At 46.2% G+C, this 27090-nt stretch overlaps 1 protein-coding gene across 9 annotated transcripts in view; it reads left to right on the forward strand.

Annotated features, from left to right (window-relative positions):
- Positions 1 to 27090, forward strand: part of LOC111846094 (low-density lipoprotein receptor-related protein 1B) — a 342141-nt gene that overhangs the window by 103780 nt on the left and 211271 nt on the right. For all 9 annotated transcript variants that reach the window (XR_011983157.1, XM_072700926.1, XM_072700933.1 and 6 more), the window contains 2 exons: positions 12233 to 12352; positions 13689 to 13817. Coding sequence is in view for 8 of the 9 variants with exons in the window: in XM_072700926.1 (XP_072557027.1) it covers positions 12233 to 12352; positions 13689 to 13817 (249 nt within the window). In the remaining variant the exon portion in view is untranslated. The remainder of the gene's footprint in view (positions 1 to 12232; positions 12353 to 13688; positions 13818 to 27090) is intronic.

Here is a 27090-nt window from a genome sequence, read left to right on the forward strand (position 1 = left end):
AGCTGGACACATTTAATTTCCCAGTGATGATACATAAAAGGTTAATTATTTATACCTATGTGGCAAGTTGCCCAAATTTTACATCTGTTCAGATAGCTGTTGTTACTGCTTACAAAAGATGGATTTGAATATTTTAGATATAGATATCAACCAATATTTATTTCATATATATTTTTGTCTCACTGAAAAAAGGAGACAAAAATGCTTTGTCAGTTATCAGTTGGCACCCTGAATTCCAGGAACCACCCGGAAAGCATGGAGATATTGGCAGTGCCATCTGTCAGACGCGGCTCTCTGTCTTAATGCATCACCGCGGTAACGGGCTAGACATATCATGAAAGATGAGGTAGCGACGAATCCATAAATCTTTTTTATCCTAACAATGCATGTTTTGGGCCCACTGTTTGACAGCTGACAGTTTCCAGACTTTTGAAAAGCCTTCAGTAGCTAAAAGGGAAAATGTCTCTGCACAGCTTTTGCCTGACAGCATTTTCGCGGCCACAAGCACATGATGTGACTGGGCCACGCTCAGAGCAGGCATCCTGGCACAATATCATGCTGTGAGTGTCTTCCAGGGAGGGAGACGTGAAGAAAACGTCTGGGTGTGCTGTGGCTCCACGGGTTCGGATGTTGTGCCCGTGATCAGATGGTCGCTAGTTTGAATCCTGGGGTTGACAGTGTGATGTCACTGTTGGGTCCCTGAGCAAGGTCCGTAACCCCCAATTCCTCCAGAGATGGTTACTGTAGATCCTGCTTTCTCAGTTGTATTTTGCCTTGGATAAAAGCATCTGCTAAATTAATAAAATGTACGTTGATTAGACATCAGTGATTAGGAGGCAGTGCCTTGAAGTTAATAATTCTTATTTTGCTTTGCTTTTTTTACTCATCCATAACATATACTGTGTAGCATATCACAAAAATACCGAATAGTACTGTTAGTAATCATGGAACCAAATCAACCCAAACGAAAGATCCCCCAAAATGACCCCCCCCCCCCCCCACACCACCATCCCTCTACTTTGCCCAAACATCTAGGCCATTCCCACAAAATCCCTCACTAATACATTCATCTCCATTGCTCTCCCCTATTCCTGCATGATCTGAACCTGCCCTGCCAACAGGATGTTTCCACTGAAGAAAGAAATGTCCTTTTCACAATATTTTGTGAATGTCACATGGAAGATTTGCTAGCAATGCAACTCAATGGTTAAAAAAAACTGCTTATTTCCTTTAAGAAATGAACAAATCCTTTCATGTGGAAAGACCCTGAAAATCATTCTATACCACAAAGTTACATTAGGAGGGGTCTCCTTGATCCAATTAATCAACACACTTCCGTGCTAAGGGTAAAAATTTATTGAGCAGCTTATAATACTCAGGGGGAAGGGACACATCCTCAGATGGAGGTCCAAGCAAAACAGACCCCAGTTCTTTTTTAATTCTAGCTTTAAAAATGCTGCTAATCTCTGTGGCAATACACATGTTTCTGTGTTCCCAAAAGAAATGGAAATAGCTTCCTTTGTATTCCTTGGATTTAAGACATACAGTTGACATGTTACAGTCTGTCCTGCTTCACATAGCCGGAGTAATATGTAACCTATGCAGTGTTTTGTATCGCGTTTCCCTTAATCTATTACAGGTACAAACAGATCAAATACAATCAAAAGCCTCCTGCCAGTCATTCTGTATATACTCCGTACCTACATCCCTCTCCCATTTACGTTTAACCCTGTACATACTATCTGAGATATGGGAATGAAGAAGTGAATTACGGGAAGGAAAAGAATGAGAAAAGTTTTCATGATCTAAAAGAAATTTTTCTGCAACATTGGGTGCGTTTAGGGAGGGGTATTTGTGTCTTAATGAAATGGTCAGTTCTCACTATGCTCATGGGGGAACATTTCCTTCAACAATTTTGATGCAATTTCAGTGTTATTGCATTAGCATTTAATGTACTTGTTAGATCTCAGACTTCTGGTAGATGCTACTTGATATGAGTTTGATGCTGTGACCAAGCTTTACGGACAGCTGAAGCCATTTCCCTGTGTATGTTATTCAGAAATAAGAGAAATGGAGCAGGGTGAGTCTTTCTATTGTTTGTGTCAGGAGAGCAGCAACATGAAGTTGGGGAGGTGAGACTCAGGGGGTTTGCTGAATCCTCAGTTGGGGAGCCTTAGCGATCACCATCAATACTGGGAGAGGCTATCAGGAGCCAACGAGCTGTGATCAGTGGTGATTAGGCATGAGTGCCACATGGCTGCATGTGAGCCAAGGGCTGAACATGCAAAACGAGCATTAAGGAGCAGAGAGGAAGAGGGCAGGGCTAGAGGATGGGGTGGAGGGGGGGAGCCGCTTGATTGGTCGTGAGCGCTGTAGGTGATAATTCACATGGACAGGATGGACCACACTGGTGTGTCAGATCTTGGTGTCACCCAAACTATACCTGCATTATGCCACTGATGCAGTTTGCAATTGGCATGCAATTTGAAGATCTATAGATTACGTTTATAGATTGATTACGTCAGCCACAGTACGAACAACCCTTGGTAAGGCTTGGTTGGTGAACTCACTCGATTGTGCACATCTACAGTTTCTATTAAGTCTCGCTTTACTTTGCATCTGAATCACTAAATCATACCGCAGGTATTTAGCAGGCTGGCTAGAGCTGCCACATAATGCTTGGGCAACATTTAATCAAATTTAATTGCTTGAAATATCAGGTTTTTGCGTTATACACATTTAAACTTTGTTATTGCTGCAATGTGAAATTACAACAAATGATAAATGAATGCAAAACATATCAAATCAACTTAAATGATGTAAAATGTGCAGCTGCCAATCCACCTATCTTCCAACCTCGTATCCTGGTGAGGCTCGAGGGTCCCTGGAGCCAATCCCAGGATGCATAGCGGACCATGAGCAGGATGCTAGTTAGGTATTGAAGTACAGACACTTGCTGTGTTGAAGGATGGACATACTGAGTAATTGGCAGCATAGTAGCCTCGTATCTCCAGGATCTCCAGTCAGACGCGATATGTGAAAATGAAAGAATTACTACACTGTTGTATTAGTTCAAACAGCGAGTATAATTATCATCATTTTCATTAGGGGGTCTGTGTTTGTGCTGCATAAATAGTGTTAGAAGATGGATTCATATCGATCAGTAGCCATGACTGGCATGTGTCCTGAAGTATCCCATAGTTAATGGCTGTTCTACACGTCCTCAGTTAGCGTGTAGCACTGACTGTGCTGGGGACTCGCTGGGCTGCATTGAAAATGCCATCTGTCAGGCTAAGCGCTCTGCATTATAGCTTGCTGTTTTTCTGCCTCAAACTAGTTAGCACTGTTAAGCATCGCAATTACACTTTAATGGACAGCACCGGCGATATCAGTCAGTATAAGCTCCTTCCCCACACTGTCATCACACTAACCTAAATGTGTATGAATCTCTCTACAGGACGACGGCTCCTCGTACAGGAATAATTCCGCTGCTCTTTGATATGATGCGAACACTCGCTGCTCTTGATGTTCTCGTGCTGCTTGTACCTCAGAGCAGGAGAGCAGCCGCTCTCTCCACTCAGTCGTCCTTCCATCCCCACACACTTCAGTGTGGATCCTGCTTCTCCTTAAAATGAGAACTTAAACGAGCTTCTCCTGTCAGTCCTCCTCGAGTTACAGTACTTAAAGCCTAAAATCCGTCCGCTTACATGTGTGAGATCAGATTTTACTGTCTCACTCCCACCAGTTGCTACGGTTCCTTAAATCCGCACCTCTCTCTCACCCCCAGCTGGGCGTTGGGGTCGATCTGTTAGAATTTCAAATCACCTGCCAAAGGCATCAAACTCATCATTAGCACGGCTCTCACAATGAATATGTAATAATCTATTAAATCTGTTTTTATGCAACATAAATAACTTCACAACATCATACTAGCCTGAAAATGAATGGAAATGAAATCCCTACTTAGGTCAATTATTTTATTTAGTATTAAGTGTGTTCACAGACCTGTTTCTGAATGTTTAAAAACCTGCTTAAATTATGACTAAAATGTCCTCAATGATCCTGATGGTATTAAGGAATACAACAGATATATTTATCCAGTGTTTATTTAATGACACTCTGCTGGTAACAGTTCCTGAAAGTTTTTATAATTTGATCGTGAATCAGACTGACAGTGGGGCTTGGCAATGAGGGGCTGGTTCACTTCCTGTTTAGGGGGGAGGGGTGGAGCCAACAGAGAGCTGAGAGTTGGCGTCATGGACAAGGAAGGATAAGCAAACATGGGGCTGAGGTATAAGGATGAATACGGGAAATATCTGTAGAGGAGCAGCATAGAGGTCTTGGGATTTGCGTTCCAACTCACTGAGGTGAAACAAATCAGAAAACACTAATTTATTACAGATAGTGGGAGACAGAAGGAGCTAATCAGGATGAATAACCCTGATCTCCTGACATGGCTGTGGGTTTTGCCTCCGCACATCCTTCACACCATGTTTTATGACTTTTAATTTCATTCAAATTTCTTTTCAGTATTTATAAGTAATGGAAGCTTTTTTTTAAAAAATTAAAAAATAATGGAGTACATGATATGATTCTAAATCTGTATCTCCCATGCTGACTAAAATTCAGCCCCACTTATACTCTTCATTCCCTAATGTTCAATTATTTGCCAGCAAATAAATCCATGGCTTACTTCTTACTCAAGGGGTGTTCTGTAAAGATGAGCCGCTCATATTTTTTCTGTACTGCAGATGGTGTCTGAGCTTGTTGCGCTTGATTTGGGCTTAACTGACTGGGGCTACATATTACGCGTGCATCCTTTCATGGATTCAGCCATGTAGGGGACTTTAGCCTTCCGGGGTTGTGAGTTTAACTACAAAAGCCCGTTTGTCAATATACTCAATCAGATACTGAAGATCTAAATGGTCTGAGCTGACAAGACAAGATGCCAGCAGATGCATGAAAGAAATCACCGGATGAACTGACCCTATTATTATGTCACATTTTGTTAAGTATGCTAAATTGATGGTCCCTTTAACCATTACTCTTGTACATCAAGCATTTGCAAATCAAACCTAAGTAATGCATAGACCTGAAGGAACATGCCGATTTTGATAAACAGACAAGTGAAGAAGAAACAGATCGAGGGCATTGTGCTCATTTGGAAGCCATGTCAATTCATAGCAGGAGTAATGCCTGTAGTAATCAACTTTGGCGCAGAGTGTAGCACAAGGAACGGAAAAGCATTCTGTTATTTCTAGTTTTTAATTTACCAGTGGAAATGTTTCCCATAATGCTTTGTCACCCTCTCTTTCAATCTGATAACAGTATGGCCCAATCCCAAACTATACCCTCGACACTCCGCCTTCATTTCGAGTCACACTCCCTCTGAGGCATCCTCACAACACGCCCTATGCACTTAAACTGAAGGAAATTGTCACAAGAAAGATTTGAGACAGACTTGCCCTCGCAGTGCCTTTTTACAGTCTTCTTTACCGGAAAGAGGAAATGCATTACGTAGTGATCTGACAAAATGAAGAAGCTGTATTGTATTTTCTTTAATGACATATCAGTTATTTAAAGAAGCACAAAGTTTATCTAATGCGAGAAGATGACGGCTACGTCGTCTTATTGCACTGACTGAGCAATTTGAAGTATGTACACGTGTCATATTGACGATTGTACAATTTCTACCATAGCTAACTTAGTTTACACGCGTAAAACATTACGCATTACTTCTGTACCAAATACCAGATCCAGATATGTAGAGGAAAAAACAGGCAAATATGAAACATAAATTGTTATTGCTGGTGTGATGTTGATCAAGTTTGTGTACGAACGTTTCTTCGTGTGGTTTCTAGTTTGTAAAGTACACTAAATCTTTCTTAATCAGATCACGATAAAATCTATCTGTACTGATCAGCTACAAATAGCTGCTTTCCTAATTTTTTTTTCTGCAGTGATGAATTATAACATGTAACATAGACTTTCTGTGTGTATTTCACAGTGCTGTTACAATCCAATTATTACATTATCAAAAACATGACATTGTGTATTTTTTTCTTTTTTCGCGCTGTTCTGTTTCCTGTGCGCTAGGAATTGTGGGATATGGAAGTGGTAGTGGAATCGCGCCAGCCACCATCGTTGCATAATCCACCACTCCCCCTTTGCTCTTGCTGCTTTGAGACACACTTCAACATGGCGACTGGTCTCAGGAACGCGCAAACAAAGGCGGAGTGGTGAGGCGGAGTGTGTAGGGACCGGTTTGGGATTGGGCCTATAACTGAGTCACATATTCCCATAGTGAAACATATTTATTGTCTCACTTCCTTTGCGGTGCTGTATGACCCAGTGGGTTCAGCCTTTGGACCCATGGTTGGAAGATCACTGGTTCAAATCCCATGATTGGCAGAATGGTCATATCCTGGTTGGTCCCTTAACTCTAGGGTACCGGATATATGGCTGACCTTGTGCTTAGACCCCAAACTTTGCTCTCAAGTTTATATATGTGTGCCTTAAAAGGAGTGCATGATGGGAAATGTGTAAACAAATACATTCTGATATACCTGATTTCGTACAAATGGCAGATAAAGCTTCATTTTATATCCAAATACGGTAAAATAAAAGTTCTCTTTTACAGAATCTGCAGTGCAATAGGTATGTGAGTGCAAAACAGAGAGGTTTGCTAGGCCAGGCAGTTTGGTGTTAATGTGCCCAGCACAGTGAGGGCTCTACTCTGACTCCCACCTGGTCAGGGACCTTGAGCCCCAAGGCTTGTCTGATAAAGCCTCCCCCCACCCTAATGCTCACTCATGTACTATCAGACTGTGCTGGCTCCTTGAGGGAAATAAAATTTAAATGTTAATGGTGGGGCACCTACTCAGGGCATCACAGACTGATGTTTGCCTCAGTAAACAGTAAACAAGCAGGAACTTTCATAATATGTGGCAATGATAGGCACATTTCATAAGGAAAGAGCCATTTGGGCATCCACACACAATCTCTGCACAGGGACAGTCTATGTGAGCAGTGTCCATGGATCCACACAAGGTTTCTGCTCAGGGACGGTCTTTGTGAGCAGCATCGGTGGATTTGCACGAGGTCTCTGCATAGGGACGGTCTTTGTGAGCAGCATCCTCGGATTTGCACAAGGTCTCTGCATAGGGACGGTCTTGGTGAGCGGCATCCTCAGATCTGCATGAGGTCTCTGCATAGGGACGGTCTTTGTGAGCGGTATCCTCGGATTTGCACGAGGTCTCTGCATAGGGACAGTCTTTGTGAGCAGCATCCTCGGATTTGCACAAGTTCTCTGCATAGGGATGGTCTTGGTGAGCGGCATCGGTGGATCTGCACATGGTCTCTGCATAGGGACGGTCTTGGTGAGCAGCATCGGTGGATCTGCACATGGTCTCTGCATAGGGACGGTCTTGGTGAGCGGCATCCTCGGATCTGCACAAGGTCTCTGCATAGGGACGGTCTTGGTGAGCGGCATCGGTGGATCTGCACATGGTCTCTGCATAGGGACGGTCTTGGTGAGTGGCATCGTAGGATCTGTACGAGGTCTCTGCATAGGGACGGTCTTGGTGAGCGGCATCCACGGATCTGCACGAGGTCTCTGCATAGGGACGGTCTTTGTGAGCGGCATCCTCGGATCTGCACGAGGTCTCTGCATAGGGACGGTCTTTGTGAGCGGCATCCTCGGATCTGCACGAGGTCTCTGCATAGGGACGGTCTTTGTGAGCGGCATCCTCGGATCTGCACGAGGTCTCTGCATAGGGACGGTCTTTGTGAGCGGCATCCTCGGATCTGCACGAGGTCTCTGCATAGGGACGGTCTTTGTGAGCGGCATCCTCGGATCTGCACGAGGTCTCTGCATAGGGACGGTCTTTGTGAGCGGCATCCTCGGATCTGCACGAGGTCTCTGCATAGGGACGGTCTTTGTGAGCGGCATCCTCGGATCTGCACGAGGTCTCTGCATAGGGACGGTCTTTGTGAGCGGCATCCTCGGATCTGCACGAGGTCTCTGCATAGGGACGGTCTTTGTGAGCGGCATCCTCGGATCTGCACGAGGTCTCTGCATAGGGACGGTCTTTGTGAGCGGCATCCTCGGATCTGCACGAGGTCTCTGCATAGGGACGGTCTTTGTGAGCGGCATCCTCGGATCTGCACGAGGTCTCTGCATAGGGACGGTCTTGGTGAGCGGCATCCTCGGATCTGCACGAGGTCTCTGCATAGGGACGGTCTTTGTGAGCGGCATCCTCGGATCTGCACGAGGTCTCTGCATAGGGACGGTCTTTGTGAGCGGCATCCTCGGATCTGCACGAGGTCTCTGCATAGGGACGGTCTTTGTGAGCGGCATCCTCGGATCTGCACGAGGTCTCTGCATAGGGACGGTCTTGGTGAGCGGCATCCTCGGATCTGCACGAGGTCTCTGCATAGGGACGGTCTTGGTGAGCGGCATCCTCAGATTTGCACGAGGTCTCTGCATAGGGACGGTCTTGGTGAGCAGCATCGGTGGATCTGCACATGGTCTCTGCATAGGGACGGTCTTTGTGAGCAGCATCCTCGGATTTGCACAAGGTCTCTGCATAGGGACGGTCTTGGTGAGCGGCATCCTCAGATCTGCATGAGGTCTCTGCATAGGGACGGTCTTTGTGAGCGGTATCCTCGGATTTGCACGAGGTCTCTGCATAGGGACAGTCTTTGTGAGCAGCATCCTCGGATTTGCACAAGTTCTCTGCATAGGGATGGTCTTGGTGAGCGGCATCGGTGGATCTGCACATGGTCTCTGCATAGGGACGGTCTTGGTGAGCAGCATCGGTGGATCTGCACATGGTCTCTGCATAGGGACGGTCTTGGTGAGCGGCATCCTCGGATCTGCACAAGGTCTCTGCATAGGGACGGTCTTGGTGAGCGGCATCGGTGGATCTGCACATGGTCTCTGCATAGGGACGGTCTTGGTGAGTGGCATCGTAGGATCTGTACGAGGTCTCTGCATAGGGACGGTCTTGGTGAGCGGCATCCACGGATCTGCACGAGGTCTCTGCATAGGGACGGTCTTTGTGAGCGGCATCCTCGGATCTGCACGAGGTCTCTGCATAGGGACGGTCTTTGTGAGCGGCATCCTCGGATCTGCACGAGGTCTCTGCATAGGGACGGTCTTTGTGAGCGGCATCCTCGGATCTGCACGAGGTCTCTGCATAGGGACGGTCTTTGTGAGCGGCATCCTCGGATCTGCACGAGGTCTCTGCATAGGGACGGTCTTTGTGAGCGGCATCCTCGGATCTGCACGAGGTCTCTGCATAGGGACGGTCTTTGTGAGCGGCATCCTCGGATCTGCACGAGGTCTCTGCATAGGGACGGTCTTTGTGAGCGGCATCCTCGGATCTGCACGAGGTCTCTGCATAGGGACGGTCTTTGTGAGCGGCATCCTCGGATCTGCACGAGGTCTCTGCATAGGGACGGTCTTTGTGAGCGGCATCCTCGGATCTGCACGAGGTCTCTGCATAGGGACGGTCTTTGTGAGCGGCATCCTCGGATCTGCACGAGGTCTCTGCATAGGGACGGTCTTTGTGAGCGGCATCCTCGGATCTGCACGAGGTCTCTGCATAGGGACGGTCTTGGTGAGCGGCATCCTCGGATCTGCACGAGGTCTCTGCATAGGGACGGTCTTGGTGAGCGGCATCCTCAGATTTGCACGAGGTCTCTGCATAGGGACGGTCTTGGTGAGCAGCATCGGTGGATCTGCACATGGTCTCTGCATAGGGATGGTCTTTGTGAGCAGCATCCTCGGATTTGCACAAGGTCTCTGCATAGGGACGGTCTTGGTGAGCGGCATCCTCAGATCTGCACATGGTCTCTGCATAGGGACGGTCTTGGTGAGCGGCATCGGTGGATCTGCACATGGTCTCTGCATAGGGATGGTCTTGGTGAGCGGCATCAGTGGATCTGCACATGGTCTCTGCATAGGGACGGTCTTGGTGAGCGGCATCGGTGGATCTGCATGAGGTCTCTGCATAGGGACGGTCTTTGTGAGCGGCATCGGTGGATCTGCATGAGGTCTCTGCATAGGGACGGTCTTTGTGAGCGGCATCCTCGGATTTGCACAAGGTCTCTGCATAGGGACAGTCTTGGTGAGCGACATCTTCGGATCTGCACAAGGTCTCTGCATAGGGACGGTCTTGGTGAGCAGCATCCTTGAATCTGCACATGGTCTCTGCATAGGGACGGTCTTGGTGAGCGGCATCCTCGGATTTGCACAAGGTCTCTGCATAGGGACAGTCTTGGTGAGCGACATCTTCGGATCTGCACAAGGTCTCTGCATAGGGACGGTCTTGGTGAGCAGCATCCTCGAATCTGCACATGGTCTCTGCATAGGCACGGTCTTGGTGAGCGGCATCGGTGGATCTGCACATGGTCTCTGCATAGGGATGGTCTTGGTGAGCGGCATCGGTGGATCTGCAGGAGGTCTCTGCATAGGGACGGTCTTTGTGAGCGGCATCCTCGGATTTGTACAAGGTCTCTGCATAGGGACGGTCTTCGTGAGCGGCATCAGTGGATCTGCACATGGTCTCTGCATAGGGATGGTCTTGGTGAGCGGCATCGGTGGATCTGCAGGAGGTCTCTGCATAGGGACGGTCTTTGTGAGCGGCATCAGTGGATCTGCACATGGTCTCTGCATAGGGATGGTCTTGGTGAGCGGCATCGGTGGATCTGCAGGAGGTCTCTGCATAGGGACGGTCTTTGTGAGCGGCATCCTCGGATTTGTACAAGGTCTCTGCATAGGGACAGTCTTGGTGAACACACTGCATTCACCCAGCCGTGGGCTCCGCGCACAGCCCATGCTACCTGGGATAGGCTCCAGGTTTAGCGTGAACCTGTACTGGACATGATGGGTGGATGGACGCTATAGTAACTTGCTAGGTACCTAAGTGATACAAAGCACCCATTCTAATGTTTTTGAACAGTGATGTAAGGCATAGACTAAATGTCATTCTATGACATACACAGAGGACTAACAGAACTCTAACAGAACTCACAGATATATAGGGTCCATCCCATATGTAAACACCTGACATGCTTCTAAATTAATATCAAGCTGTCACTCCCTTGATCTGACTGCAACATCCAGAAAGAATGAGTTTAGTGAAACAGCTGAGCTGCTGTTTAGAGCACATAGTAACAAGGTCATTCTGTCCAGGCAGCAAAAGAATCGAGCACCATCGGGTATTAACAGTAAATTTATTGAACTTGATCCCAGCTCGTGTTGTGCCAGCATTAGTAAATAATGGCATTTTTTTTCTTTGTGTTTCAGGAGTGATAGATACAGTAGGCAGTTCAAACGCAGTGAACAGCAGCTTGTGTCGGACAGCTCTCTGAAGGATGTGCGTTGTTGAGGGCAGTCATTGCGGTTGCCGTGATACATTAAGACATGATGCACTTTAAATTCCCGTTTACTGCGTTTTATTGACAGGAACCTGGGGTCGGTGTGTAATTTTACCTAATATATCAAAGGAAATAGTTTAAAAGTGATATGATATGTGCTTTCTATTGGGTGAGCCATGTACTGCATAGTAATAAACAGCCAACTGAAAGAAACTACTGACTGCATGCAGGAAACACACGTCTTATTTATCTGTATCTCAACTGTGATGACATTGACACTCAGAGTTCAAAGACGACGATGACATGGACACTCTGCGATGACATTGACACTGCGATGACATTGACACTGCGACGGGGGCCTCTGTGACAAGCAAAGAGACCCCATACTTCTTCTGTTTACTTTTCACATTTTGATATATCAATTATAGACGCATGCTGTTGCGCTTGGACTGCTCTACAAAACTGAAAATTTCACCGGAGATGATATGAAATTGGCACCTTGATGCCAGATGAATGTTTCCTTGCTGGGGTCGGCCATGACACTTCATGGCCGATTCCTGTAATCACACATTGCACAGGTAGTGTTGCTTAAAATGTTCTTCTAAAGTGCTTATCGTGGCGTTTCCATTGCAGGACATGTAGCTTCCCTTTGGTGGATATATTTTTTTTTGCCTGAAATCTTATCTCAGATTCTTCTTTACCCTGTTGATCCTGAGACCCCTTCAACTTATCGCATCATCATCGGTGCCTGAAAGGGAAATTTAGATGGGGAAACGGGCCCTGAGGAAGGCGAGATGAAGGCGATTTATCCTCATCCTCACTCCATTCTTCCCTCCCTCCTTCTCAGAGCTGTTGCCCAGCTGCCACGAGCTGCGCTGTCGCTACGGCTGCGTCATGGCCAGGAACGGGACCTTCTGCTTCTGTGGAGACGGCTTCCAGGTGGAGGCTGATGGCCGCAGCTGTAGAGGTGTGTATTGCTTGCCAGGGGTGGGGGATCGGGGGTTGTGCATGAATTCGTAGGGCTGCTGCTTCTTTAAGAGGCCCAGACAGACACACAAAGACACGCTCCCTGGGAGTGTCACTCACATCGCGGGTAATAAACATTCTTTATTTATGATCAGCGGACTGCGCGGCCTTGTCCGTTATCAGCCAGTATTCATCTAATGGCCAGGGACATTCCTTGTTTTCTGCTCAATGATAAAAGGCTCGCTTTCCGCTCTAGACAAATTTTATTTGTTGTTATCATTTTTTTTCTTTTGTCTTTGGTTTTATACACAAAGCATGTTAATAACAAACGGCCAGTGACAGAAAGCAGTAAATGAATTTTTACACATTTATCATCCTCATGGTCACGGTCGCATGGTGGTGCAGTGAGCAGTGCTGGACCCTGAGGTCACGGTCGCATGGTGGTGCAGTGAGCAGTGCTGGACCCTGAGGTCACGGTCACATGGTGGTGCAGTGACCAGTGCTGGACCCTGACATCAGGGTAGTGGCTTTGCATTCTGTCCCCAATCTCTATACATCTGCTTGTTCTCACTGGGTTTCCTTCTCTGTCCTAGTTTAGCAAACTGATCTGTAAATAACCTTTAGTTTACAAGTGCGTGGATTATGCTTATATTACATTGTGGGGGCCAAATGTCCCCTGTTATTTTGATGTTGTGGGGACAATTTTTCAGGTACTCACAAAGGCCTTTGTACGCAATGAAAATACTGAAAATGCCAAAAGTCTCATGTGTGTATGTGTTAGTGTGCCCGTGTGCATGTGTGTGCATGCTTGTGTGTGCGCGTGTGTGCGCGCGCGCTTGTGTGCGTGTGTGTGCATGCACATATGTGTGTGCGCTTGTGTGTGTATATGTGTGTGAGTGTGTGTGTGCATCCATGCGTGTGTGTGTGTGTGTGCGGGTGTATGTGTACGCATGTGTGTGTATGTGTGTGTGCATGCGCATATGTTTGCGCTTGTGTGTGTGTGTGTGTGTGTGTGTGTGTGTGTGTGCACAGGTATACGTGTACGCATGTGTGTGTACCCCATCCAAGGCTCTCCCCTGCCTCCTCCCCTATGCTGATGGGCACAAGCACCAGCAAACTCACATCTGCATCACTGCATCCCTCACCAGCAAAAAGTGCTCCGAAGTTGGATGGATGGATGGATTATTATCACTGTGAGCTATTAGCTCTTCAAATTACAGCATATAAAACTATCACCTCAGACTGAATCAACAAAGTCACAGCATTGGAGGTATATTAGGTGGCAGCGGAGGGTCACATGAAGCCTCTCTAACAGGTTGTTCTCTCCCGCTTTGTAGATTATGATGAATGTAGCGTGTACGGCATGTGCAGTCAGACCTGCATGAACACGTATGGATCATACAGATGCAGCTGCACAGAAGGTTACATCCTGCAGGCGGACAGGAGCTCCTGCAAAGCCAAAAGCGGTAAGGCGCTACATCATTTAAACAACACCTTCATTGCAAGTGTCTTATGGTATAATTACACTAACACATTTTTACCAGTGATATGTTGTGGCAATGAGGCATATTATGACACTTTATGCATGAGTAAGAGGTTCATGATTAAGTAATATGGCCTAATGAATTAATGATGTATTTTAAACGTTATTCTAAAGAGAAGAGAGGTAATGTCAGAATCGTCATATTGTGTAATCACGTAATTATTTACCTGGTAGACAGCAAGACCATGCCAGCCTTGCGATTGGCTGTTCCCTCATGCTGATACAGGCAGTCATCCCTAACAACCGTAGGTGGTCAGGGTACTTTCTGCTGCTGCAGTGTAGCGAGTCCATTTATCAAGTCTACAGTGCTAACATTATTAATTGTTTCGCAGACACATTTATCCACAACAGTTTTTATTGTAGTGAAGAACTGCACAATACAGATTAAGCCGAAGCAATTTGGGGTGAGCACTGGCTCTCAGGTCTCGGAACTGTGACTCATGGCAGTCGGATCAGTGAGAAGTCACAGTCCGTGTCTGGTTCCTGAGGTGCCTGTCACTGTTTGTCACCAGTAGAGGACGCGCTATTGGAGAGCTGTCACTCTCCATTCAGCACTCATTTGGAAAAAGTCTCCCCCTAATGACGCAGTATGTATTTTATGCTGGTACCTTAGTGGCTGCCTCTGTTTGTGTGGAGTATTCTCTCTGTTCTCCCTGTGGGGTACCGGACTGTTCCAGGACCTCTGGTTTCCTTCTAGAGTGTAATGATATGCAGTTAATATAAATGGCATCTCTAAATTGCGCATAGTTTGTGAGTGTGTGTGTGCCCTGTGATAGGTTAGTTCACCCCTGCTTAGTGCCCAGTGCTGGATGAGTCTGCCCTTGCTTAGTGCCCTGTACCGGGTTAGTCTGTTCCTGCTTAGTGCCCTGTGCAGGGATAGTCTGCACCTGTTTAGTGCCCTTTGCTGGGTTAGTCTACCCCTACTTAGTGTCCTGTGCTGTTAGTCTACCCCTGCTTAGTGCCATGTTCTGGGATAGTCTACCCCTACTTAGTGTCCTGTGCTGTTAGTCTACCCCTACTTAGTACCCTGTGCTGGGTTAGTCTACCCCTGCTTAGTGTCCTGTGCTGGGTTAGTCTACCCCTGTTAAGTGCTCTGTGCTCGGTTAGTCTGCTCCTGTTTAGTGCCCTGTGCTGGGTTAGTCTACGCCTGTTTAGTGCCCTGTGCTGGGTTAGTCTGCGCCTGTTTAGTGCCCTGTGCTGGGTTAGTCTACCCCTGCTTAGTGCCCTGTGCTGGGTTAGGCTGTGCCTGCTTAGTGCCCTGTGCTGGGATAGTCTACCCCTGCTTAGTGCCCTGTGCTGGGTTAGTCTACCCCTGTTAAATGCCCTGTGCTGGGTTAGTCTGCGCCTGTTTAGTGCCCTGTGCTGGGTTTGTCTACCCCTGCTTAGTGCCCTGTGCTGGGTTAGTCTACCCCTGTTAAGTGCCCTGTGCTGGGTTAGTCTGCGCCTGTTTAGTGCCCTGTGCTGGGTTAGTCTGCGCCTGTTTAGTGCCCTGTGCTGGGTTAGTCTACCCCTGCTTAGTGCCCTGTGCTGGGTTAGTCTACCCCTGTTTAGTGCCCTGTGCTGGGTTAGTCTGCGCCTGTTTACTGCCCTGTGCTGGGTTAGTCTTCTCCTGTTTAGTGCCCTGTGCTGGGTTAGTCTGCGCCTGTTTAGTGCCCTGTGCTGGGTTACTCTACCCCTGCTTAGTGCCCTGTGCTGGGTTAGTCTGCGCCTGTTTAGTGCCCTGTGCTGGGATAGTCTACCCCTGCTTAGTGTCCTGTGCTGGGTTAGTCTGCGCCTGTTTAGTGCCCTGTGCTGGGTTAGTCTGCGCCTGTTTAGTGCCCTGTGCTGGGTTAGTCTACCCCTGCTTAGTGCCCTGTGCTGGGTTAGTCTACCCCTGTTTAGTGCCCTGTGCTGGGTTAGTCTGCGCCTGTTTACTGCCCTGTGCTGGGTTAGTCTTCTCCTGTTTAGTGCCCTGTGCTGGGTTAGTCTGCGCCTGTTTAGTGCCCTGTGCTGGGTTACTCTACCCCTGCTTAGTGCCCTGTGCTGGGTTAGTCTGCGCCTGTTTAGTGCCCTGTGCTGGGATAGTCTACCCCTGCTTAGTGTCCTGTGCTGGGTTAGTCTACCCCTGCTTAGTGTCCTGTGCTGGGTTAGTCTACCCCTGTTAAATGCCCTGTGCTGGGTTAGTCTGCACCTGTTTAGTGCCCTGTGCTGGGATAGTGTACCCCTGCTTAGTGCCCTGTGCTGTTAGTCTACCCCTGCTTAGTGCCCTGTGCTGGGTTAGTCTACCCCTGTTAAATGCCCTGTGCTGGGTTAGTCTGCACCTGTTTAGTGCCCTGTGCTGGGATAGTCTACCCCTGCTTAGTGCCCTGTACTGGGTTAGTCTACCCCTGCTTAGTGTCCTGTGCTGGGTTAGTCTACCCCTGCTTAGTGCCCTGTGCTGGGTTAGTCTACCCCTGCTTAGTGCCCTGTGCTGGGTTAGTCTACCCCTGCTTAGTGTCCTGTGCTGGATTAGTCTGCGCCTGTTTAGTGCCCTGTGCTGGGTTAGTCTGCGCCTGTTTAGTGCCCTGTGCTGGGTTAGTCTGCGCCTGTTTAGTGCCCTGTGCTGGGTTAGTCTACCCCTGCTTAGTGCCCTGTGCTGGGTTATTCTACTCCTGCTTAGTGTCCTGTGCTGTTAGTCTACCTCTGATGTTTGCTATAGCAAGTCATTGTCTTCGAAGCCAATGTATTATAATTGTAATTCCTACCAATTAAAATGACTTGCTTGTAGACCTGTTTTGAGGAAAGCAGAATTGGATCCTCTTATGGGTTCTTAAATACTAACATTTAAATGCAGCCTTAGCTTCTGGTTTTATGCATTTTCCAGAGCTTTGACTACGGTGCTAAAATAGAAGTTGTGAATGCAGTCTGCAGCTGGATTATAGCAGGAAGCGCAAATCCTTGTAATAAAGATCATATTATAAAAATCATGGTGTTGAAGCTCCAGATTAGAGAGTCGGATGAGCAAAGGTTTAGGTGAGAATAAACACAACCAAGGTGTGTCTGCTATTTGCAAAGGAAGACTGGGAGAAGCCCCAGGTCTGCAAAGGCACCTTAGGGGGTTAAGATCCAAGGTAAGGCTGCCTGCAGTCAGAGCAGCCTGATGTCTGACTAGGGGACATGGGACCATGGGCGTATGCAGGGGGCAGGGACACGAGTACTGATTGGCCCTCGGAGTGGCGCCTCAGCTGTCACTCACTAATTCGAAACATACAATTGCTTGATAAGTTTGGCCCCTGGCTTGAATTGTGGCCCTCTTTATGCTCCCCAAGCAAAAAAAAAAAACATCCAAGATTTGCCCCTATTTGGACATTACTTCAGGGGTGTCTGGCAACCAGAGGACAGATATGAGAAGATGCTGTGAGACCTATTTGAGTATCTGGAAACCATAAGAAAAGATTTTGTAGATATGCAGCATATTTTTATGGGGAGGAAAAAATGTTGCAAACTTCCCAGAATAGTCATGAAATGGAGAAACTCTCCAACGACTGTCTTCTGAAATCATATAAAGGTTGTCTTGTGAATTCTAGCACACTTGGGGGGGGGGGGCAAGCCAGCGCTGGTGTTTACCTGTCATCTCCTAATTGTGGGTCTATTATATCACAGAATCACAAATTGTTTTATGGTGTCATTTATACTCTGGGGAGCTGTGGGGAGGCACTGCCCCTCTGTGCTATATTTGACCGTGGCTCATTATCAAAGATGGCCATTGTTCCACTTGATATATTGTCCTGGGAGAGGTATGATATCCCTGGCAGGTCATGTGACTCAGTTCAGCCTATAAATCACTTACACTGTTTTTATTCTAAATTATCCATGCAAGCATATAACATCTAAAATCCTCATGCATCTCTAATGGCTGTTAATGTGTATATGCCAAAGCTGACACTAAATTATAAATGCTGTGTATCAATGCCAATAAGTATCATTACATCATCACATTCACAAAGGATCTGGAGTCCACTTCTTGCAGTAAAATTGAAGTTGCCGCCCTAATAATTGTAACTCAAGGCATAGCAAACCTTTCTGGAGTACAGTATCATTGACACTTTTTTTCAATATGACTGCTTTCCTACTAGGAATAAGCTGAATATCATTACACATAAACAGAATCCAGATTTCACCTGCATTAATATACATACACTGAGAGTTACTCCAGTGTGGCAATAAATATGCAACATCTGTTACTTGTAGGTGCTTATGCAAATGTATGTCTGTCTCCGTTACGCTCAGCCATAGATGAGGGGGGGGAAGGGTCAGAGTATGTGAAATGAAGTGAATATTTTTTAATATTTAAAGGATGGTTGCCATTGTATCACCGAGTCCCACTCATCGGCTTGTGTGATCATTTATACATTCACTGTCAATGTTTCATGATGCAATTAAGCTTTGAAGACATTATTCTATAACTAGAAGTACAGACAAATTGATTTCACCCAACATGTCTGGAGCTGTGTTCAGATCATCTCTCTAATTTATTCTCATTCTGACAAGCTGAATTTTCAATTTATTGAAAACAATTACATGCCAATGACAAAAGCTGTAATTGTCTTCCTTTCATTTGGAATGAGACTTGCCTTTGTGAAATGTCACAGCTGATGATACAGAAAAACACTGAGTGTCTCTGCTGAAGAGACAGACAGACACTCAAACTGAGCAATAATCTGACAGTGGGCAGTGCCCCGGCCCCACCTTGCACATGCTCCTCCTGGGGGGGGGGTGTGGGTACTCCTGGGGGTGCTGCTGGTTTGTTAAGTCATTAAGTCAGACCCCACTCAAGACGGCAGCCAGGGGTAGGTAATTCAGGTCCAGAGTGTATCTGGAATTTTACTCTCTGGACCTGAACTACCCACCTCCAATGGCATCTTAGGTGGTCGTCTAATGGGTTCACTGGGACTGATTACAGCCATAATATGAGTCACAGGAAATGACACGCTGCTCCCAGCCACCGTGGTTGTGGAAGCTTCCTGGTCGAGGGAGCTGATGATGAGAGATAACGTGAAAAGGGCCCCCTGCTGATTTCTTGCCTATATTAGACAGCGCAGCGCCTTCTGCAGAGGGGCTGGACAAATCAGCACCGGTCTGAGCAAACTCTGCTCCTCTGTATCTCACACTCAATTAGGCCCCTGGACACCGTTAGCTGTGGGGAGGCTACAGCTTGGCATAACGCTCCAGCCGGGCCGAGGTGCTGCTGGTTAGCTAATGATGTTGGGACTCCGTCCTGCCACACGTAGCTCCCCCAGTCCTTGTGGTTCAAACATTGTTTTGTGCTAATTTGTGGATTTAGTGGGCTAGAATCTCAGCGGTGAAACTCCCAGATGAGAGAAACCGATATGCTTAACTCCACAAGTTACTGTCCGTGGTGTTTTAATTTAAACTATTCTCAACAAGAGAGACTGCAGTTTCAGTGTAAAGGAGAGAGCGAGTGGTTTGCACATGCCACAAAGCATTGGCAGATAAAATATATGCTACCACACACTGTTAGATCAAACACATGCTAATGAACACTGACAGATCAAACACATGTTAATGCACACTGACAGATCAAACACATGCTACCGCACACTGCCAGATCAAACACATGCTACCACACACTGTTAGATCAACCACATGCTACCACACACTGTTAGATCAACCACATGCTACCACACACTGCCAGATCAAACACATGCTACCGCACACTGCCAGATCAAACACATGCTACCGCACACTGTTAGATCAAACACATGCTACCACAAACTGTTAGATCAAACACATGCTAATGCACACTGCCAGATCGAACACATGCTACCGCACACTGTTAGATCAATCACATGCTACCACACACTGCCAGATCAAACACATGCTACCACACACTGCCAGATCAAACACATGCTACCGCACACTGTTAAATCAAACACATGCTACCACACACTTAGATCAAACACATACTAATGCACACTGTTAGATCAAACACATGCTACCACAAACTGTTAGATCAAACACATGCTAATGCACACTGCCAGATCAAACACATGCTACCGCACACTGTTAGATCAAACACATGCTATCACATACTTAGATCAAACACATGCTACCACACACTGTTAGATCAACCACATGCTACCACACACTGTTAGATCAAACACATGCTAATGCACACTGCCAGATCAAACACATGCCACCACACACTGCCAGATCAAACACACTATCATACACTGTTAGATCAAACACATGCTAATGCACACTACCAGATCAAACACATGCTAATGCACACTGCCAGATCAAACACACTATCACACATTGTTAGATCAAACACACTATCACACACTGTTAGATCAAACACACTATCACACACTGTTAGATCAAACACATGCTAATGCACGCTGTCAGATCAAACACATGCTACCACACACTGTCAGATTAAACACATGCTACCACACACTGTCAGATCAAACACATGCTACCGCACACTGTTACATCAAACACATGCTACCGCACACTGTCAGATCAAACGCATGCTACCACACACTGTTAGATCAAACACATGCTAATGCACACTGCCAGATCAAATACATGCTAATGCACACTGCCAGATCAAACACATGCACCGCACACTGTTACATCAAACACATGCTAATGCACACTGCCAGATCAAATACATGCTAATGCACACTGCCAGATGAAACACATGCTACCGCACACTGTTACATCAAACACATGCTACCGCACACTGCCAAATCAAACACATGCTACCACACACTGTTAGATCAAACACATGCTAATGCACACTGCCAGATCAAACACATGCTAATGCACACTGCCAGATCAAACACATGCTACCACACACTGCCAGATCAAACACACTATCACACACTGTTAGATCAAACACATGCTACCACACACTGTTAGATTAAACATATGCTAATGCACACTGCCAGATCAAACACATGCTGCTGCACACTACCAGATCAAACACATGCTGCTGCACACTGCCAGATCAAACACATGCTACCGCACACTGTTAGATCAAACACATGCTACCACAAACTGTTAGATCAAACACATGCTAATGCACACTGCCAGATCGAACACATGCTACCGCACACTGTTAGATCAATCACATGCTACCACACACTGGCAGATCAAACACATGCTACCACACACTGCCAGATCAAACACATGCTACCGCACACTGTTACATCAAACACATGCTACCGCACACTGTCAGATCAAACACATGCTACCACACACTGTTAGATCAAACACATGCTAATGCACACTGCCAGATCAAATACATGCTAATGCACACTGCCAGATCAAACACATGCACCGCACACTGTTACATCAAACACATGCTAATGCACACTGCCAGATCAAATACATGCTAATGCACACTGCCAGGTGAAACACATGCTACCGCACACTGTTACATCAAACACATGCTACCGCACACTGCCAGATCAAACACATGCTACCACACACTGTTAGATCAAACACATGCTAATGCACACTGCCAGATCAAACGCATGCTGCTGCACACTACCAGATCAAACACATGCTGCTGCACACTGCCAGATCAAACACATGCTACCACACACTGTTTGATCAAACATACACTCACCTAAAGGATTATTAGGAACACCTGTTCAATTTCTCATTAATGCAATTATCTAATCAACCAATCACATGGCAGTTGCCTCAATGCATTTGTGGGTGTGGTCCTGGCCAAGACAATATCCTGAACTCCAAACTGAATGTCAGAATGGGAAAGAAAGGTGATTTAAGCAATTTTGAGCGTGGCATGGTTGTTGGTGCCAGACGGGCCGGTCTGAGTATTTCACAATCTGCTCAGTTACTGGGATTTTCACGCACAACCATTTCTAGGGTTTACAAAGAATGGTGTGCAAAGGGAAAAACATCCAGTATGCGGCAGTCCTGTGGGCGAAAATGCCTTGTTGATGCTAGAGGTCAGAGGAGAATGGGCCGACTGATTCAAGCTGATAGAAGAGCAACTTTGACTGAAATAACCACTCGTTACAACCGAGGTATGCAGCAAAGCATTTGTGAAGCCACAACACGCACAACCTTGAGGCGGATGGGCTACAACAGCAGAAGACCCCACCGGGTACCACTCATCTCCACTACAAATAGGAAAAAGAGGCTACAATTTGCACGAGCTCACCAAAATTGGACAGTTGAAGACTGGAAAAATGTTGCCTGGTCTGATGAGTCTCGATTTCTGTTGAGACATTCAAATGGTAGAGTCAGAATTTGGCGTAAACAGAATGAGAACATGGATCCATCATGCCTTGTTACCACTGTGCAGGCTGGTGGTGGTGGTGTAATGGTGTGGGGGATGTTTTTTTGGTACACTTTAGGCCCCTTAGTGCCAATTGGGCATCGTTTAAATGCCACAGCATTGTGTCTGACCATGTCCATCCCTTTATGACCACCATGTACCCATCCTCTGATGGCTACTTCCAGCAGGATAATGCACCATGTCACAAAGCTCGAATCATTTCAAATTGGTTTCTTGAACATGACAATGAGTTCACTGTACTAAAATGGCCCCCACAGTCACCAGATCTCAACCCAATAGAGCATCTTTGGGATGTGGCGGAATGGGAGCTTCGTGCCCTGGATGTGCATCCCACAAATCTTCATCAACTGCAAGATGCTATCCTATCAATATGGGCCAACATTTCTAAAGAATGCTTTCAGCACCTTGTTGAATCAATGCCATGTAGAATTAAGGCAGTTCTGAAGGTGAAAGGGGGTCAAACACCGTATTAGTATGGTGTTCCTAATAATCCTTTAGGTGAGTGTATGCTAATGCACACGGCCAGATCAAACACGCTACCAAACACTGTTAGATCAAACACATGCTAATGCACACTGCCAGATCAAACACATGCTACCGCACACTGTTAGATCAAACACATGCTATCACATACTTAGATCAAACACATGCTACCACACACTGTTAGATCAACCACATGCTACCACACACTGTTAGATCAAACACATGCTAATGCACACTGCCAAATCAAACACATGCTACCACACAGTTAGATCAAACACATGCTAATGCACACTGCCAGATCAAACACATGCTACCGCACACTGTTAGATCAACCACATGCTAATGCACACTGCCACATCAAATACATGCTAATGCACACTGCCAGATCAAACACATGCCACCACACACTGCCAGATCAAACACACTATCATACACTGTTAGATCAAACACATGCTAATGCACACTACCAGATCAAACACATGCTAATGCACACTGCCAGATCAAACACACTATCACACATTGTTAGATCAAACACACTATCACACACTGTTAGATCAAACACACTATCACACACTGTTAGATCAAACACATGCTAATGCACGCTGTCAGATCAAACACATGCTACCACACACTGTCAGATTAAACACATGCTACCACACACTGTCAGATCAAACGCATGCTACCGCACACTGTTAGATCAAACACATGCTAATGCACACTGCCAGATCAAATACATGCTAATGCACACTGCCAGATCAAACACATGCACCGCACACTGTTACATCAAACACATGCTAATGCACACTGCCAGATCAAATACATGCTAATGCACACTGCCAGATGAAACACATGCTACCGCACACTGTTACATCAAACACATGCTACCGCACACTGCCAGATCAAACACATGCTACCACACACTGTTAGATCAAACACATGCTAATGCACACTGCCAGATCAAACACATGCTAATGCACACTGCCAGATCAAACACATGCTACCACACACTGCCAGATCAAACACACTATCACACACTGTTAGATCAAACACATGCTACCACACACTGTTAGATTAAACATATGCTAATGCACACTGCCAGATCAAACACATGCTGCTGCACACTACCAGATCAAACACATGCTGCTGCACACTGCCAGATCAAACACATGCTACCGCACACTGTTAGATCAAACACATGCTACCACAAACTGTTAGATCAAACACATGCTAATGCACACTGCCAGATCGAACACATGCTACCGCACACTGTTAGATCAATCACATGCTACCACACACTGCCAGATCAAACACATGCTACCACACACTGCCAGATCAAACACATGCTACCGCACACTGTTACATCAAACACATGCTACCGCATACTGTCAGATCAAACACATGCTACCACACACTGTTAGATCAAACACATGCTAATGCACACTGCCAGATCAAATACATGCTAATGCACACTGCCAGATCAAACACATGCACCGCACACTGTTACATCAAACACATGCTAATGCACACTGCCAGATCAAATACATGCTAATGCACACTGCCAGATGAAACACATGCTACCGCACACTGCCAGATCAAACACATGCTACCACACACTGTTAGATCAAACACATGCTAATGCACACTGCCAGATCAAACACATGCTGCTGCACACTACCAGATCAAACACATGCTGCTGCACACTGCCAGATCAAACACATGCTACCACACACTGTTTGATCAAACATACACTCACCTAAAGGATTATTAGGAACACCTGTTCAATTTCTCATTAATGCAATTATCTAATCAACCAATCACATGGCAGTTGCCTCAATGCATTTGTGGGTGTGGTCCTGGCCAAGACAATATCCTGAACTCCAAACTGAATGTCAGAATGGGAAAGAAAGGTGATTTAAGCAATTTTGAGCGTGGCATGGTTGTTGGTGCCAGACGGGCCGGTCTGAGTATTTCACAATCTGCTCAGTTACTGGGATTTTCACGCACAACCATTTCTAGGGTTTACAAAGAATGGTGTGCAAAGGGAAAAACATCCAGTATGCGGCAGTCCTGTGGGCGAAAATGCCTTGTTGATGCTAGAGGTCAGAGGAGAATGGGCCGACTGATTCAAGCTGATAGAAGAGCAACTTTGACTGAAATAACCACTCGTTACAACCGAGGTATGCAGCAAAGCATTTGTGAAGCCACAACACGCACAACCTTGAGGCAGATGGGCTACAACAGCAGAAGACCCCACCGGGTACCACTCATCTCCACTACAAATAGGAAAAAGAGGCTACAATTTGCACGAGCTCACCAAAATTGGACAGTTGAAGACTGGAAAAATGTTGCCTGGTCTGATGAGTCTCGATTTCTGTTGAGACATTCAAATGGTAGAGTCAGAATTTGGCGTAAACAGAATGAGAACATGGATCCATCATGCCTTGTTACCACTGTGCAGGCTGGTGGTGGTGGTGTAATGGTGTGGGGGATGTTTTTTTGGTACACTTTAGGCCCCTTAGTGCCAATTGGGCATCGTTTAAATGCCACAGCATTGTGTCTGACCATGTCCATCCCTTTATGACCACCATGTACCCATCCTCTGATGGCTACTTCCAGCAGGATAATGCACCATGTCACAAAGCTCGAATCATTTCAAATTGGTTTCTTGAACATGACAATGAGTTCACTGTACTAAAATGGCCCCCACAGTCACCAGATCTCAACCCAATAGAGCATCTTTGGGATGTGGCGGAATGGGAGCTTCGTGCCCTGGATGTGCATCCCACAAATCTTCATCAACTGCAAGATGCTATCCTATCAATATGGGCCAACATTTCTAAAGAATGCTTTCAGCACCTTGTTGAATCAATGCCATGTAGAATTAAGGCAGTTCTGAAGGTGAAAGGGGGTCAAACACCGTATTAGTATGGTGTTCCTAATAATCCTTTAGGTGAGTGTATGCTAATGCACACGGCCAGATCAAACACGCTACCAAACACTGTTAGATCAAACACATGCTAATGCACACTGCCAGATCAAACACATGCTACCGCACACTGTTAGATCAAACACATGCTATCACATACTTAGATCAAACACATGCTACCACACACTGTTAGATCAACCACATGCTACCACACACTGTTAGATCAAACACATGCTAATGCACACTGCCAAATCAAACACATGCTACCACACAGTTAGATCAAACACATGCTAATGCACACTGCCAGATCAAACACATGCTACCGCACACTGTTAGATCAACCACATGCTAATGCACACTGCCACATCAAATACATGCTAATGCACACTGCCAGATCAAACACATGCCACCACACACTGCCAGATCAAACACACTATCATACACTGTTAGATCAAACACATGCTAATGCACACTACCAGATCAAACACATGCTAATGCACACTGCCAGATCAAACACACTATCACACATTGTTAGATCAAACACACTATCACACACTGTTAGATCAAACACACTATCACACACTGTTAGATCAAACACATGCTAATGCACGCTGTCAGATCAAACACATGCTACCACACACTGTCAGATTAAACACATGCTACCACACACTGTCAGATCAAACGCATGCTACCGCACACTGTTAGATCAAACACATGCTAATGCACACTGCCAGATCAAATACATGCTAATGCACACTGCCAGATCAAACACATGCACCGCACACTGTTACATCAAACACATGCTAATGCACACTGCCAGATGAAATACATGCTAATGCACACTGCCAGATGAAACACATGCTACCGCACACTGTTACATCAAACACATGCTACCGCACACTGCCAGATCAAACACATGCTACCACACACTGTTAGATCAAACACATGCTAATGCACACTGCCAGATCAAACACATGCTAATGCACACTGCCAGATCAAACACATGCTACCACACACTGCCAGATCAAACACACTATCACACACTGTTAGATCAAACACATGCTACCACACACTGTTAGATTAAACATATGCTAATGCACACTGCCAGATCAAACACATGCTGCTGCACACTACCAGATCAAACACATGCTGCTGCACACTGCCAGATCAAACACATGCTACCGCACACTGTTAGATCAAACACATGCTACCACAAACTGTTAGATCAAACACATGCTAATGCACACTGCCAGATCGAACACATGCTACCGCACACTGTTAGATCAATCACATGCTACCACACACTGCCAGATCAAACACATGCTACCACACACTGCCAGATCAAACACATGCTACCGCACACTGTTACATCAAACACATGCTACCGCATACTGTCAGATCAAACACATGCTACCACACACTGTTAGATCAAACACATGCTAATGCACACTGCCAGATCAAATACATGCT

The sequence above is a fragment of the Paramormyrops kingsleyae genome, chromosome 16 (genome assembly GCF_048594095.1).
Source record: "Paramormyrops kingsleyae isolate MSU_618 chromosome 16, PKINGS_0.4, whole genome shotgun sequence".
Classification (NCBI taxonomy): Eukaryota; Metazoa; Chordata; class Actinopteri; order Osteoglossiformes; family Mormyridae; genus Paramormyrops; species Paramormyrops kingsleyae.